The 13,391-nt window shown below is 53.7% G+C and overlaps 1 protein-coding gene across 2 annotated transcripts; it reads left to right on the top strand.

Moving 5' to 3' along the window:
• Positions 1–173: 173 nt before the first annotated feature.
• Positions 174–9,207, top strand: LOC121673161 (monocarboxylate transporter 7-like). Of its 2 annotated transcripts, XM_042046244.1 has the most exons (6): positions 174–307; positions 2,465–2,706; positions 3,315–3,458; positions 4,188–4,316; positions 5,236–6,057; positions 6,624–9,207. In XM_042046244.1, the coding sequence occupies exons 2-6, from the start codon at positions 2,472–2,474 to the stop codon at positions 6,869–6,871; spliced, it is 1,578 nt and encodes a 525-aa protein (XP_041902178.1). In that variant the 5' UTR covers positions 174–307; positions 2,465–2,471; the 3' UTR covers positions 6,872–9,207. The 2 variants fall into 2 exon arrangements, with proteins under 2 accessions (XP_041902178.1, XP_041902179.1); XM_042046245.1 differs by lacking the exons at positions 174–307; positions 2,465–2,706 and having other exon boundaries at positions 3,375–3,458; positions 4,060–4,316.
• The last annotated feature ends 4,184 nt before the right edge of the window (positions 9,208–13,391 follow it).

Genomic DNA, 13,391 nt, shown 5'->3' on the forward strand with positions numbered 1-13,391 from the left:
GGCTGCGGGACCCCCGGGGCCGCTCCGCTCCGGCCGCGCTGCACCGCCCCTCCCGCACACGCGGTGCCGCCGCTGGGCGAGCCGGGCCCGGCGCCGCGCACATGGGCGCTGCGGAGCCGCCGGCGGAGACCGGCTCCAGCCGGTATAAAAGGGCTGCGAGCGAGCACCGAGCAGCAGCAGCCGCCGCCGCGGGCAGCGGGAGCAGCAGCGGCCGGAGGCCGGCGGGCAGCGGGGCCGCCTCCTCGCCGAGGGTCGCCCGCTCGCCCTCCCGGGCCATGGGCAGCCCCTGACCCCGCCGCAGCACCGGGTAAGTGGGGCTCCCGCCCGGGGATTCCGGGGAGCTGGGTGGGGGAGGGCTTTGTTTCCCTTTTTAATTTTTTTTTCCTCTTTTGGGGCTCTTTTCAACATTATTTTTTCATTTTTCCAGCGTTTTTCTTCCCCACCTCCCCTCGCCTGCATCCCTGTATTTTTAGCCCGCGGCCCCGGCGATGCAGGAATCAGGGCTGAAATGTTGGGAAAGTGATGCAGGGAAGGGGGGGCCACGCCGGGCCCCTGCGCTCCGGCTTCTTCATTTTCAATTTTTTCCCCCGCCATCATTATTTCTTTTAATCTTTAAATGTACAAAACATACGCCCAGGTTTGCGGTTTCGCTGGGTTGTTTTTCCCTTTTTTCTCTTTTTTTTCTGTCCCCTAAGCGTGCTTCCTCCCGATCTGCTTTTCCCCCGATTCCCCGTGCAGTGACACAGGAATTCATGGCAGCTCCGTCCCCTCTCTCGGGGGGGTCTCCAGGCACTTCCCACAAACTTCGGGCGAACGCCGGGGGTCCCGCCCGTGCCCCTCGCCCTGCCCGGCTGCAGCAGAGCCCGGCGCGGCAGCACCGCAGGGATGCAGGAGGATCCCACGCCTCGCTCCATCCCCGGCAGAGAGGATCCCCCGGGAGCCGCGCACCCGCCATGCGGCACCGCAGGAGGGGCTGCGCGGCGTGGGGACCCCCATGCCCGGCCCGGGGGCCCCTCGCGTGGGCTCCCAGCCCGGCCGAGCTCCCGCGGGGCCCCGGTGCCGGTGCCGCGCACTCGCCTGCTCCGCCGTGCGAAGTTCCCGGTGGGCTGGGGCGGCGCGGCCGGGGCCGCCCGGGCTCCCTGCGCCGAGAACGTGGTGCCGAGGAGCCGAGTCTAAAATGGAGGAGGGAAATGCCTGGTGGCTGCCGCGGACGGCGGCGCGGGGGGCGCGCACGCCGGAGCCGCAGGTCCGGGCGGGACGGGGCCGCACACGGGGCGGCCGCCCACGGCCACCGCTCGGTGCCCTCCCGGGGCGGCTGCGGGGACCCAGCGCCGGGGCTTGACTCCACTGTGTCCCGTGCAGGTGTGCGGTGGTGACTCTGGCACCCCCCAGGCGGGTGTGGCGGTGACCTCAGGACGGTCCCCCCCCTCAGCGCACGCGTGGCGGTGACCCTGGCACTGTCCCCCAGCACTGGTGTGGCGGTGACCCCGGCACAGCAGACCCCCTGCAGGTGTGGCAGTGAGCCCAGGACTGTCCCCCCAGTGCAGGTGTGGCGGTGATCCTGTCACTGTCCCCCTGCACAGGTGTGGTGGTGCAGTGGCCTCGGCTCAGCCCCCCCCATGCAGGTGTGGCAGTGACCCTGGCATTTGTCCCCCTGCACAGGTGTGGCGGTGGCCCTGGCACTGCGGAGCCCCATGCAGGTGTGGCAGGGAGCCCAGGACTAACCCTGGCACTGTCCCCCCTGTGCGGGTGTGGCGGTCACCCCAGCAGTGTCCTCCCCCTGACTGTGACACCGGCGCTGTCCCCCCTGTGCAGTTGTGGCAGTGCTGGGGTTCCATGGGGAGCTCCGTGTGGGATCAAAGCCACCCCTGCACACCCACAGCCCCCGGGTGACACGGGGCAGGGTGGAGGACACCCCGTGTCTTATGGGGTGATCCCCCTCCAACCCCCCCTGCCCTGGGGGGTGGCAGTGGTGCCAAGGGCTGCAGGGGAGCTGCTGGAAGCGGGGGTGTCCCCACCCCCCTTCTTGAGGTGTGGGCAGCCCTGAGCTGCCATTTTGGGGATGCAAAGCCAGGCTGGGGAGGACAGGTGCCCCAGGGGTTCCTGCAGCTCCACCAGTCCAGCCCGCACTGGGTTCCGCGGTGGATCTTTCACGAACTGCATCCATCCACCCCCATGCACCGACAGATGGATGACAGCTCCCAGCTCCCGGGCTTGGCTGCTGGGAACAGCTCACCCGGGTGCTGAGCCGAGAGTTTCTGGTCCTGGGCTCACAGGGCACCAGCAGGAAGGAGCCCACAGAGGGACAGAGGCAGAAACATCACCCCAACTCCCACACTCAATCCCTCGGCAGCACAGGGTCCGGCTCGCGGTGCCTTAGGGGTGCTACAGCTCCCAGGCTGTGCCTCTTTCAGCAAAATTCAGCTTAAACTGATGCCTGGCTCCCTGTCCCCTCTTTTTCCAGATCCAAAATGACGGTCAAAGCTGTAAAGATGCCGTGCACCTCTGCAAACGTTTATACTAAAGTGCCTGACGGAGGATGGGGCTGGACAGTTGCTTTTGCGTTCTTTGTTGTGGAAGCCCTGACATACGGCATCATAAAATCATTTGGAGTCTTCTTTAATGACCTGATGGAAAGCTTTGACGAAACCAACAGCAGGATATCCTGGATTATATCCATATGTGTGTTTGTACAGACCTTCACAGGTAAGAGGAGCAGGCGCTCGGTGCAGGTGCAAGGGGCAGTCGTGCTGCTGACTCAGCATGCAAGGACCTGGCACCTAGGACTTTTGTGTCTCTAATGGCTCCATTATAAATTAAATCACAGCCATAAAGCTCAGAGGCTGCTCCACAAATGCCAAGAAATATCAGTCTCACCCTGGTAGTCCCTTTGAGCCCCAACTCGTGTCCTTGGGTGGTGCAGGGACATGGTCCGTGTCGCTGAGCCTGACCCAGTTGTTCAGGTCTCACCAGCAAGGGGCAAAACCCAGAGTTTTCAAACCAAACTCTGCAGTGAAAAGGATTAGAAATAACTTGAGCCTTGCTGAAATCCAGTGGTGTCTGGGCATGTGGCTGCAGATTTGTCCCAGGCTGCCACGTGCTCGTCTTTAAGTCTGTTCTGGTGATTTTTTAGCACGTCCTAAATGCTGTGAGCTGTGCAGTGCTCCGAGGGTGGCTCCAGGGTGACGCTGTGCTGTGCAGGGAGGTGGCACCTCGCGGGGACCTGGGCAGGAGTATGAGAAGAGTCTCTGCAAGAGATGGTGGCTGTGAAGTTGCTGAGGTGGGTGTTGACCACGGCTCTCTTCCCTCTCCAGCTCCTCTGTCAACGGTCCTCAGCAACCGCTTCGGCCACCGCTTGGTGGTGATGGCCGGAGGGCTGCTGGTCAGCACTGGCATGGTCATTGCCTCCTTCGCCCGCAGTGTGGTGGACATGTATGTCACCATCGGCATCGTCTCCGGTGAGTCACCCTGGCCTGGCCTGTCCCCTACCTGCCAAACTCTCCCTCCCGCGGCTTCCTGCGAGCCACGAGGCTTTGGTCCCCACACACGGGGTGTGCTTAGCACTGCTGCCCCTCCTGAGCTGATCCCGGAGCAGGGATGGGCCCCAGGCTTGGCTTTGTGCCCTGTCTCACCCCAGGCATCACCCTGGACTCGGCCCTGCACTCGTGCAGCTGCACCGGTCACTTCTGATGGACTGGGATTGCTGGGGAGACCAAAGCTGTGCCCGGGATCAAATTCTCTAATGCTCCCTCTGTCTCTGGTTTCTTTTCCGGGTACTTTTCCCCCTCTCCTGCCTGGCCTGGGTGTCCTGCTCATGTCTGTGGCCAGGAGCTTGCCTAGCTTAAGGGAACAGTTGCTATAGGCTCAAATACTTTAAGCAGATGAGGTCCTCAAAGTGGGCCCCGCTGGCTGTTTGGGAGCAGAAGGCATTATCTAGCAGGTTTGGGAGGCTGGGACTCTTGGTTTGGGTTTTTACTTTCCTTTTTTTCTTTTTTTTCTTTTCCCCCCTCCAATTTACAAAAAAATAACATTCTGGTTTCCCCAATGATTTTCTTCCAGGGTGACTTGCTGAGTTGGCCGAAATGATACTGTAATGACCACCAGGAAAGCCGACTTAACATGTTCTTGCATCGGTGTTTCCCCCTCCTTTACTTGTTGTTATGGCAATTTTTGGCATTTATTCACAGGCCTGGGATACTGCCTCTCCTTCCTCCCGACTGTCACCATTTTATCACAGTATTTTGACAAAAGACGCTCGCTGGTCACAGCGGTGGCATCCACAGGGGAATGTTTCGCTGTCTTCTCCTTCGCACCAGGTACGGTGCCCACATGCTGGGAGTTCTTACGTGCCATGCCCAAGGCACAATGCTGTTGCCATCCTTTCCCCAAGCAAACGGGAGCCAGAGGCCGAGTCGGTGCCCACAAGTGGTTGCTCACGTGCCCGTGGCACTCGTGCCCCGCAGGCAGAGTGACAAGCAGTCCCAGGGGCTGGGGTGACGCTGCCCGAGCCCCCCCGGTGTGCTGTGCCAGCGCAGGACATGCCTGGCTGATACGCAGCCCGGCGGGCTCCCTATATAGATCTGGCAGGCTAAAAATAAGCCCAAGCAACTTCAGCTATTTAAAACACACACAGTACACAGAACTGCTCCTAAAGGTTAGTGGGCTTGTGCTCGGCATGGGCTGCCAAAGTGCTCCAGCCTTTTGGGGACCTGTCCCCAGGCGTCACTGCCCTGTCACCGCCTGCCCTTGGAGGTTTACGTGGTCTGCTGTGCTCGTGTACCCTGGGCTAATACCCGCTGCAAAGCTGCTTTGGGTGCAAATGAAAGCTGGTAATTAAGCAGTGACGTGAACCTTTGAGCAGGGCTAAGAGACTTCTTCTGCTAGCTGGTTTCAGGGTGGGGGCAGCTGAGAAAGGAACCTCAAGCACCGAGTTTGCTCTCCTTCACTAAAAACAGCACCCACTTTGTCCCCAGACTTGCTGAGATCTCAAAAGGGGCTACCAAGAGAGTGGCATCTGCTAGCCAGGTGCTAAACACAGCTTTTAGCTTCTGTCTGTGGCAGCAGAGGGAAGGAAGGTTGGTGCCAGACCCCTGGGCAGGAGGGGCCCTTGCTCAGCCTTCTCCAGACACACCTGGAACCCTCCAGTGGTCAATGTCCAGTCACTTCCCTGGCTGTAAATTCAATCCCTTGGCGTAACTACAGGCTTTCCCAGTTACACTTTTCCTCTTCCCTCAGCAATCACGGCCCTGAAGGAGCAGATTGGCTGGAGGTACAGCATGCTGTCTGTCGGGGTGCTGCAGCTCGGCATCACCGCCTGCGGATCGCTGCTGCGCCCCATCATCATCAGAGAGCAAGAAGAAGTGAAAGCACAGCCTCCAGAGGAGTCCACGGAGACAAAGTACATGCTTGAAAATGAGCAAACCTGCACCTCAATAGAGTCCATAGACTCAGGAGTCGATATAACTACCTCACCCAGCAATGTGCCTGGAAAAACCAAAGCAGAGCCGAAAAGTGAAGAACCAAAGCAACATGGACAGAATCCCGTTGAAAATAACAGCACCCCTGCAGAACCAAAAAGCAAACTACTGGACTTCTCTGTGATGAGAGACTATAGCTTTATCTGTTATGCATTCTTTGGCCTGTTTGCAACCCTGGGCTTCTTCGCTCCCTCCCTCTACATCATCCCCCTGAGCCGCAGCCTCGGCATCAGCAAAGACCACTCTGCCTACATCCTGTCAGCCATGGCCATCGCCGAGGTCTTTGGGAGGATTTTTGCAGGCTGGGTTCTCAACAAGAAGCCAATCCGCAAGATCTACATCGAGCTCATCTGCGTCATCCTGCTGTCGGTAGCGTTGGTTGCCTTCCCTTTTGCCTCTGGATTCTGGGGCTTGATGATATGTAGCGTTTATTTTGGGTTCATGCTCGGCACGGTAGCGGGCACACATATTCCCCTCCTGGCTGAAGACGATGTGGTTGGCATTGAGAGGATGTCTTCTGCAGCTGGAGTCTACGTCTTCATTCAAAGCTTAGCTGGGTTGGCTGGACCACCCCTTGCAGGTAACTAAAACTTTGGTCTTAATTTTGTTTTGGAGGTGTTTGACAGCTGCTGGTGCTGATCTCTGTCTAGAAAGTGTTCTGGCAGCACTGATCACAGCACTCCCCTAAAAGCCCTGCAACCAGTACTGGGAGTCTCCCAGAGCCAGAAGACTGCAATGCAGCTCTGCAGAGTCCCACGGATGAGGCACTGAGGAACCTCAGAGGGAAGGGAAATACTGCAGTGCTACCCTGATCCTGTTAGAAACCCAAACCTGGCATCACTTCAGGCACAAGCAGAGGCGAATCCCTCTCGCTGTGCTTGTGCCACACGCTGCAGAAAGGTGAAGTCTGGCAGAACAAACAGATGCCTGATGCATCTCAGGCTCAGCATCCCTGCGGTGCCCAGGGGCTTCTGACTCGCCTGAAGATGACACTGCCTACCCCAGAACACAATGGGTTTACTTTTTTAACGTGGCATCCATTTGTCACCGAGTTTTGGCTGCAGATAAAATACAGATTAAAACCCTCCAGGAGAGCAGGGCAGGGGGGAGTGGGCTGTGGCTAACTGCTGTGAATGTTTCTTGTAGGTGTCTTAGTGGATACGACAAAGAACTACAGCTCAGCCTTCTACTCCTGTGCTGCTGGCATGGTCCTGGGAGCCGTGTTTCTGGCCCTGGTGAGGCCGTGCAAGACTGGGCTGTGCCACCAGCAGCAGCAGCAGCAGCAGGTGGAGGAGAGCACAGCGGGGCCACCACCAGAACTACCAGATGACTTTATAGACATGGATATTGGAAAAGCAGAAAATTCAGGAAAAGGCTCTGACAGTGTGGTATAAAAAACCCTGTTCCTTCTCCATCTAATGTACTCGGTGTAAGGCTGGGGGAAATGTCAGCTCTGCTCCACGTTTTAAAACTCCATTCTAAAGGGAATGTGAAATTTTAAATGTGAACAGTTGCTACCAACAATTTTATTTTTTTTTTAATATTAGACAGAACTTTTTTAACCAACAATGGAAAGCTCCATAGAAAATACGGATAGTCACCTAAGAATAACTTCTGTCTAGCATGAAGATGTGATGCACACTTGCTTTCCTGATAACAAGCATAGGTAAAGGTTCAACTGATCCCATAAATACTGACAACAGCAACAGCAGAAGCAGCTCAGCCTCTGACTGTCACCCATCCCCTACCGCAAATTCCACGCAGACGAGAACCCGATGATCCAAACTGGAGACAAGCATTTCATACACCACCAGTAGCCAACTGAATCCTCTTCTAGAGGGATATAGACTCATGTTTTAGCTTGGAGGAGGAGGCTAGGCTAGATAGCTGACAATTAGAAACCATTGCTAATGATCTTAACTTGAATGTCACAAATGCTGGGAAATCAAAGGCTCCGTGTGTCTTTACAGCCAGTTATTACTGCACGTATTTCATAAGATCATTTTTCTTCTCCTGACTGGGATCCTTAGAACTGTTTTCTGTTGATAGTCAGATCTGATGTACTGTTTCTAATTTAACTAGTATTTATTAATTTATTCTGAGATTGTTAAAGGAGGTTAGCTTAAATAACTGGAGAGGAAAAACGATCTTCTGCATAACGGAAAGCTGTCTTTACATCAATCTCTTCAATGCCTATCTTGTATTGCTTGTGAAATTGTTGGGGAAATTACTCTTACAGCATAAAGTGTAGCTGTTTTTAATAGGTAAGTCTTAAGTAACCCAGTTATTTAAAAAGGAAAAAAAATACTGAACTACAGATCCAGCATCTCTTTCCATGGAAAAAGGCTCAGCTGGTGCCCACGGACCTGGCACTGCTGCCGGAACCAGCCCACCCGCAGGGAGGATTTGGCCCAGGATGTCTTAATGTACCCAGAACCTTCACTCACAGGTGCACAAGGAAATCTCTGCTGCAGCCCCAGCTGCCTGTGGCCCCCCCCAGGACCTTCCCCTCTTACTCTGCTCCCCACCCTTGCCAGCCATGGGGGCCTGGGGTGGCTGTGCTGAGCTGTATGCCCTTCCCCAGCTCTCCCCTAAAGTCAGCAAGGGGCTTTTTATTTTTTGCTGCTGACTTCAGTGAGAAATGAAGTGGAGCCTGTGCATGAAGGGATGGATAAAAGACAACATTTGAGCTGTTCATTCAGTCTTAATGGGAGAGATTCCTGCTCACGGTGACATGAGCTTGCTTACCCCACCTATATGCATCTTCTTGCCTCTAGGCAACTCAGGGGGACAAATCAAACAAGTCTGTTCTGGTTTGGGGGAAAGGAAGAACCCCAAGCCACCATTTCTGTGTATTTAAGTGGAAGTGGCATCATCCATTAACTGCTACGCTGACCTGTCTGTGTTTTACCAGCCATAGAAATGTGGGACAATCTGTAAAAGAAAAAAAAAAAGAACAACCTCTTTTTGGGAAGGTGCTTGATTTGTTTTTTCTGTCTTAGATGTCAAAAAAAAAAAAAAAAGGTAAAAAAAAGAAAAAAAGAAGAAAAAAAAAGAAACAGGCACTCTTGCAATCAAGTGGCTGGAGCAATTCATCCTCACTGCCCGGGACCTGCGGTCTCGTGTCCTTCCTCTGCCTCAGCACTTTATCACGGCCAGCAGAACCTCGCTGTGTTGCACCCAGGACTGGAAGATCCCTTACAGAGAACTAGAGTTGTGTGAATCAGTGATCATTGAACAAATAACCACGTTGCATTACGATGTGCTTTTTATTTATTGTTAATTTATGATACTTCAAGCGTTTTGGTAAATGTTCTGTAGCCTCTCCTTGTAAGGTTATTGAAGTCTTTGTGATACGAGACCTCACTACAGCACTTTGCTATTACAACTGCTTGGAAGTGGAATAAGGCCTCCAGGTTTTGCGTGTGTGTGGAAGCTCCCTGTTCTGCAGATTTGCGAGGTTCTACTGTATTTAGTTTGTTTGGTTTTCTTTTTTTTTTTTTTTTGTACAAGTTTCCAATACAGATCAAATAATACGTTTGTCACTGACCTCACAGTCCGTTTCTGTTCCTGTCTGTGTCGCGGCACGAGCAGGGGAGCGAGTGGTGAGTGTGTGTGTGTGAGGGCACAGCACAAGCAGGATTTACTGATTTGTTTGTAACGTTACCGAGTGGACTCTGGAAATACTCTTAAACACTGAGATTTGCAATAAACTTTTTCTTTTTTTTTTCTTTGGTTTTTTCCTCTTTTTCCCCTTTTTTCTTTTTTAATAATAAACGCCGTGAAGAAACTTCTCCTCCTCTACCTCTTCTCCATCCCTGGGCATTCCCTGGGTTTGCTGTGGGGTCCAGAGATGCTTCCCCTCCCGAGCTGTCACATGCCACTCCTCCAGTGTGAAGTGGCTTGCTTTCCCCGGACATTGGGCAATCCCAGCTCTTTAAATGAGCTGCCTGGAAGCTGTCGATTAGTGCTGACCTCAAGGGTGCTCTTGTAAACCCTTACCCCGGGAGCCCTGATTAGAGGGAGCCTTTTCTTCTCCTGAGTGGTGCCTGAATTGGTGGCACTTGGGAGCATTACCCTCCCCTCCTGTCTTCACCAAGCACGCAATCATGTAATTATTTTATCGTCGCTCAATTGCTGAATACTTTCTCCATGCCAGGCTAAGCAACTCATGTATCAGAAAAATCTACTTTAAAAAAAGCCTAAAAAGCCACTAAATAGCAGATTAATCACACTGAAGAGCAATTTTCTCTCTCTCAAACCTAATTTCTTGATCTGCTCTTCTCTGCCCACCCCATAACTCCCAGCATCCCCAAACCCTACAAGAAGTAGTGCTGCCACGTCCCAAATATCACTGCATGCATTAGGATTGCAAATGCTCTGCCTGCTGAAGGAATCATCACGCCACTGATGTGTATTAAGTACAAGCTGTTTTCACTCTGGTTGCAAAAGTCCTGGAGCAGAGGTGAGCCCTGCATGCGAGCAGAGCAGGCTTGAACGCCAACACCAAAGTCCAGGGAAGTTAATCTGTCTCCAAATTCCACTCTGGCTCATTTACAGCAGTGAACAAACATTATTTGCAACAGTTTCCTCAAAAACAACCCCCCCCCAAAAAAGGCGTTACAAAGGCTGCACACAGTTCACATAAATAAAAGCACATTTAACTGGAGAACTGTCAGATGTCTCCCTGCGCAGAAAGATTTTAAGAGTCGTTTTTCCCACCTGGTTTAAATTAATTGCCTGTGACCTTCTCTGTTATCCTGGTACAAAGGCATTAAAGCCAGAACAAAATAGGATAAGGACATATTTATTCAGTAGCACTGTTCATCTATTTAGCACCCTGGTAAATAGGAGAATGTGGGGCAGGACGTGCCTCAGCAATCCGTGGTATTCCTCTCAAAAGGAGTTGTATAAACTCTTGTAGTCAATGAGGCCAGTGCTGGCCAAATGTAAATAGAGGAAATTACACAAGGTCAGCTTGCAAGAGGCCAGAAGCCCTCAGACTGTAGGTATCTCTCCTTTCTGGAGCAGAAAGGAAGCTGGACTGAGGGGCTTTGCTTGTTGTTTTGGAGAACTTAAAAAAAAACCAAAATGAAAAACAACACCACAAACCCAATCAAACAAAAAAGACAAAACCCATTTTTCCATTTTTCCATTAAAAGGAAGGGGAACCTCTTGTTCTTTTTCACTTATTTCAACAAGATGACACCAGGTTCTTAAGGGGACAAACGAATCCTTGCAAATAGCTAAACTGGGTTTGGAAAGAAAGCAAAGTAGGTGCTTACAAAACAGCTTGAATGTTTTAACGCATCCTCTCAGATGTTACTCGTTACCATCTGAGATCATCCTGTTCCAGCTGCCTGTAGTAAACACGACCTGAATTCTCACACTGATGCAAGCCCAGCAGCAGCCTGCCCTCCATGCCTCCTTCCTCCTCAAAACTCATCCTAAAGATGCTTCACAGGTTGAGTTTAGGAAAGCCCCCATGTTTAGGAAAACATCCCTTGAACTTCTGGCTGGTTTTGAAGGCGGGGAGAGCAAGCACTGCTGCCCAGAGGGGTTGTTTTACACGTGACGGCCATGCTAAAAGGCAGGACGCTTCAGGAAGAAATTCAGGAAGAATTAATTTCTCCATGGAAGGGGCAGTCAGGCATGGGGAGGGGCTGCTCAGGAAGTCCCCATCCCTGGGGATGTCCAAGGAACACCTGGACATGGGACTCAGTGCTGTGGTTTAGTTGACAAGGTGGTGTTTGATCTAAGGTTGGGCTCAATTTTGGACATCTTTTCCAACCTTAGTGATTCCATTCTACGACTCTGTGACTCCCGCTTCCCACTGGACACACACAGGGAGGGGTCCTGGGCATCCCCAGCTGCTGTTGGTCCCCAAAGCTGCTTGGCAGCCACGGTGCCTCCCACCAATCCAGCCCTCCTCTGGACATCGTGGCAGCAAACCACAGAGTCTTCCCCTCCCTGGACCCATTCCCATGGACTTTTTCTTGCAGGACTTTGCAAATCCACGGCCACACTAGCACAAAACTCGCTCTGCAAATTGCACTAAGTCATCTAATAAATCAAATGCAATCCCCCCCCTCCTTCCTACTGCAGTCGTCGAGCTCCAGTTACAACAATTTGTGGTAAAATATTACTCACCAGCACTTTGGCCTGTGTGAGCAGCTCTGCTTCGGTACAGACAGCCCTTAAATCACAGCTTTGTCACAGAAGCCACAAGCATAACCAAAAGTCTCATTACACACAGACACTCTGAGGAGAATGCCAAGGAGACAATAGTTCCCTTCACTTCCTTTTGTCAGAGCTTTCATTAATGTTGTGAACGCTTTTTCTGCTTTATCCTCTGCCGAGTGCTGGCCACAGGCAGCCTGGCAGAGGAGCAGCCCAAACCAGCCCCAAAGAGCCTGAGAGCAGCGAGGTGGGGTGAGTGGGGTGAGGGCAAACGGGGGTGCTGAGCACCACCCCGTGCTCCTGCTTCGGTGACCTGTTCTTCCAGCGGGGCTGGTACCTCCCATCTGCCTCTGCTCCACTGATTCACTTTAATCCCCACCGGTTTGGGCTTGGGCTATGGGAAGTCATCACAATTCAGGATTTTGAGCACTTCTGGGCTTTTGCCTTTTGCTGTGATGTGACAGGTACTTTTATTTTTCGCATGTTGCAAAATGGGACAAAGACCCAAATTCCTCGGTGAAGAGCCAGGGCCATTTGTGAAATTACACCTGGGGCTTGAGGATGGCAGGGGACAGGCACAGGGGGCACCAGCACTGCTGGGGGTGGGGGCTTTCCATTCCCCCTGCTGCCCATGCACAAGCTCAGGGGGATGCTCCTGCCTAAGCTGAGCACCCTCCTAAATCCTGCTGGGCACCCTCGCAAGCACTGTTTTGGGGATGGAGGGAACAGTCCAGCTCCCCTCACTGTGCCCTAACCCCCTGGCTCCACCTCCATGCTGAGGGGAGGGAAGGTTCCCCTCAGTGGGTATAGACTGGAAATGAATGATTAAATAATGATGGATGGGGATATACGAAACGGTCCAGTTCTGACACTGCCACTTGGACAAACCTGCCACAGGAGCCTTTTATCACTCAGCCTTCTGGCTGCCCAAATTCTTCCCCTCACAGGTCCTTGACCCCACTTCCCCTGCTGGCAGTGACCATGCCATGGCTCTGTGTCCTGGCCAGAGCCGGCCCTGGCAGCCGGAGCACAGGGGTGACGTGAGGACACTGTGACACACACGGCCCCTCCTGCTCCAGATGCGTCCACAGGCAGGAGCTGGCATGGCAACTGCTGCACCTCGACATTCCCACATTGGAGAACCGGGAGTGAGAGCTGGTCCTGGCTGGCACAGAGAGGAGGGAAGAGCAGAGCAAGGTGCCCTCCACACCCCGGCAGGGGAGCTGGGCTTGCTGCGGGACGGGATGAAGCCCTGTGGGTGCAAAATGGGATGAAGCCCTGTGGGTGCAGGACGGGATGAAGCCCTGTGGGTGCAGGACGGGATGTACCTCTGCTGCTTCTACAAAAGCAGCACACTGGGGACAAGCCAGCCTTTGCCAAGCACTGCAATGCTGGGAAACTGGAAACAGGGAGCAACAGCTTGGAGCTGAACCCCAGAAGAGCCCTGTCCTTGCCACAGGCCGCAGGCTCCCTGCCTGCCCTGAAATCACTCCCTTCCCCTCCTCTTGCTGCGAGCCCTGAGCTCACCATGACTGTATCCAAACACTCCCTGTGTCAGCACCATCCTCACGCCCCAGGGCTGCTACCACAGGCTTATCAGCCCCAGGCAGGCACAGCCCTGCCCTGCACTGGGGCACCCCGGGGCTATCAGGGCCCACAGACCCTGCTGGCCTGGCCCCACCATCCTCCCCCACGGGTGACAGTGGGGACAAGCACGGTGTTTTCTGCCCAATA

This window comes from Corvus kubaryi, unplaced genomic scaffold (assembly GCF_017639235.1).
Source record: "Corvus kubaryi isolate FWS band 111438036 unplaced genomic scaffold, C.kubaryi_AGA036_p1.0 65252, whole genome shotgun sequence".
NCBI classification, from domain to species: domain Eukaryota; kingdom Metazoa; phylum Chordata; class Aves; order Passeriformes; family Corvidae; genus Corvus; species Corvus kubaryi.